Source organism: Monodon monoceros, unplaced genomic scaffold (assembly GCF_005190385.1).
Source record: "Monodon monoceros isolate NGI ecotype Baffin Bay Population unplaced genomic scaffold, NGI_Narwhal_1 Contig7025_ctg1, whole genome shotgun sequence".
Lineage (NCBI taxonomy): Eukaryota > Metazoa > Chordata > Mammalia > Artiodactyla > Monodontidae > Monodon > Monodon monoceros.
Genome location: NW_021702673.1, coordinates 166 through 856, shown reverse-complemented (window position 1 = coordinate 856; position 691 = coordinate 166). Strand labels below are relative to the sequence as shown.

At 33.7% G+C, this 691-nt stretch overlaps 1 protein-coding gene across 1 annotated transcript in view; it reads left to right on the top strand.

Moving 5' to 3' along the window:
• Positions 1–691, top strand: part of LOC114891080 (tripartite motif-containing protein 77-like) — a gene marked incomplete at its 3' end in the record, with an annotated part of 1389 nt that overhangs the window by 543 nt on the left and 155 nt on the right. The window contains 1 exon segment of the mRNA XM_029215140.1: positions 426–691. This exon segment is cut by the window's right edge and continues 12 nt beyond it. Coding sequence (XP_029070973.1) covers positions 426–691 — 266 coding nt within the window.

Below are 691 nucleotides of genomic sequence, written 5' to 3'. Positions count from 1 at the left end.
AAAAAACAGAATATAGATATATGCATATATATATGTATGTATAACCAAATCACTTTGCTGTATACCTGAAATTAATACAATATTGTAAATCAACTACACTTCAATAAAAAAGATACATGCATATGGTAAAAAAGTGAAAACCAAGTATGTGAATGTGCTTTGTAAAGTGGAATATATTTTAATCATTATTAAGCAAAAAAAAAAAAAAAAAGATAGCTATCTAGTCAGTGGCTCTCACCATACACCAAATCTGCTGGCACTGATCTTGGATTTCCCACCTTACTGAACTGTGTGAAGTAAATTCTGTTATGTATAAGTTATACAATCTATTGTGCTTTTGTTATAGTAGCCCAAACAAACTAAGACAAGTATTCTATACATAACATGTAGACAATAGATGATAAGAGAAGAATAAAACCATCCAGATCCATGATCTAATGAATCCAATGTCACTGCAGGGTTTTGTAAATCTACGGATGGTGATGATAGGAGCTGAATACCCTAAGGTATATCAATATCTCCAGGAAGAAAAGCAAAAACATTTAGAGATGTTGGCAATTGAAGGCAAGATTGTTTTTCAGCGACTCAGGAGAAATGTAGCCAGAATGGTTCATATGGGGAAACTCCTGAGAAGAATATATGAGGAGCTGAAGGAACTGTGCCTTAAAGCAGACGTGGACATGCTCCAGGT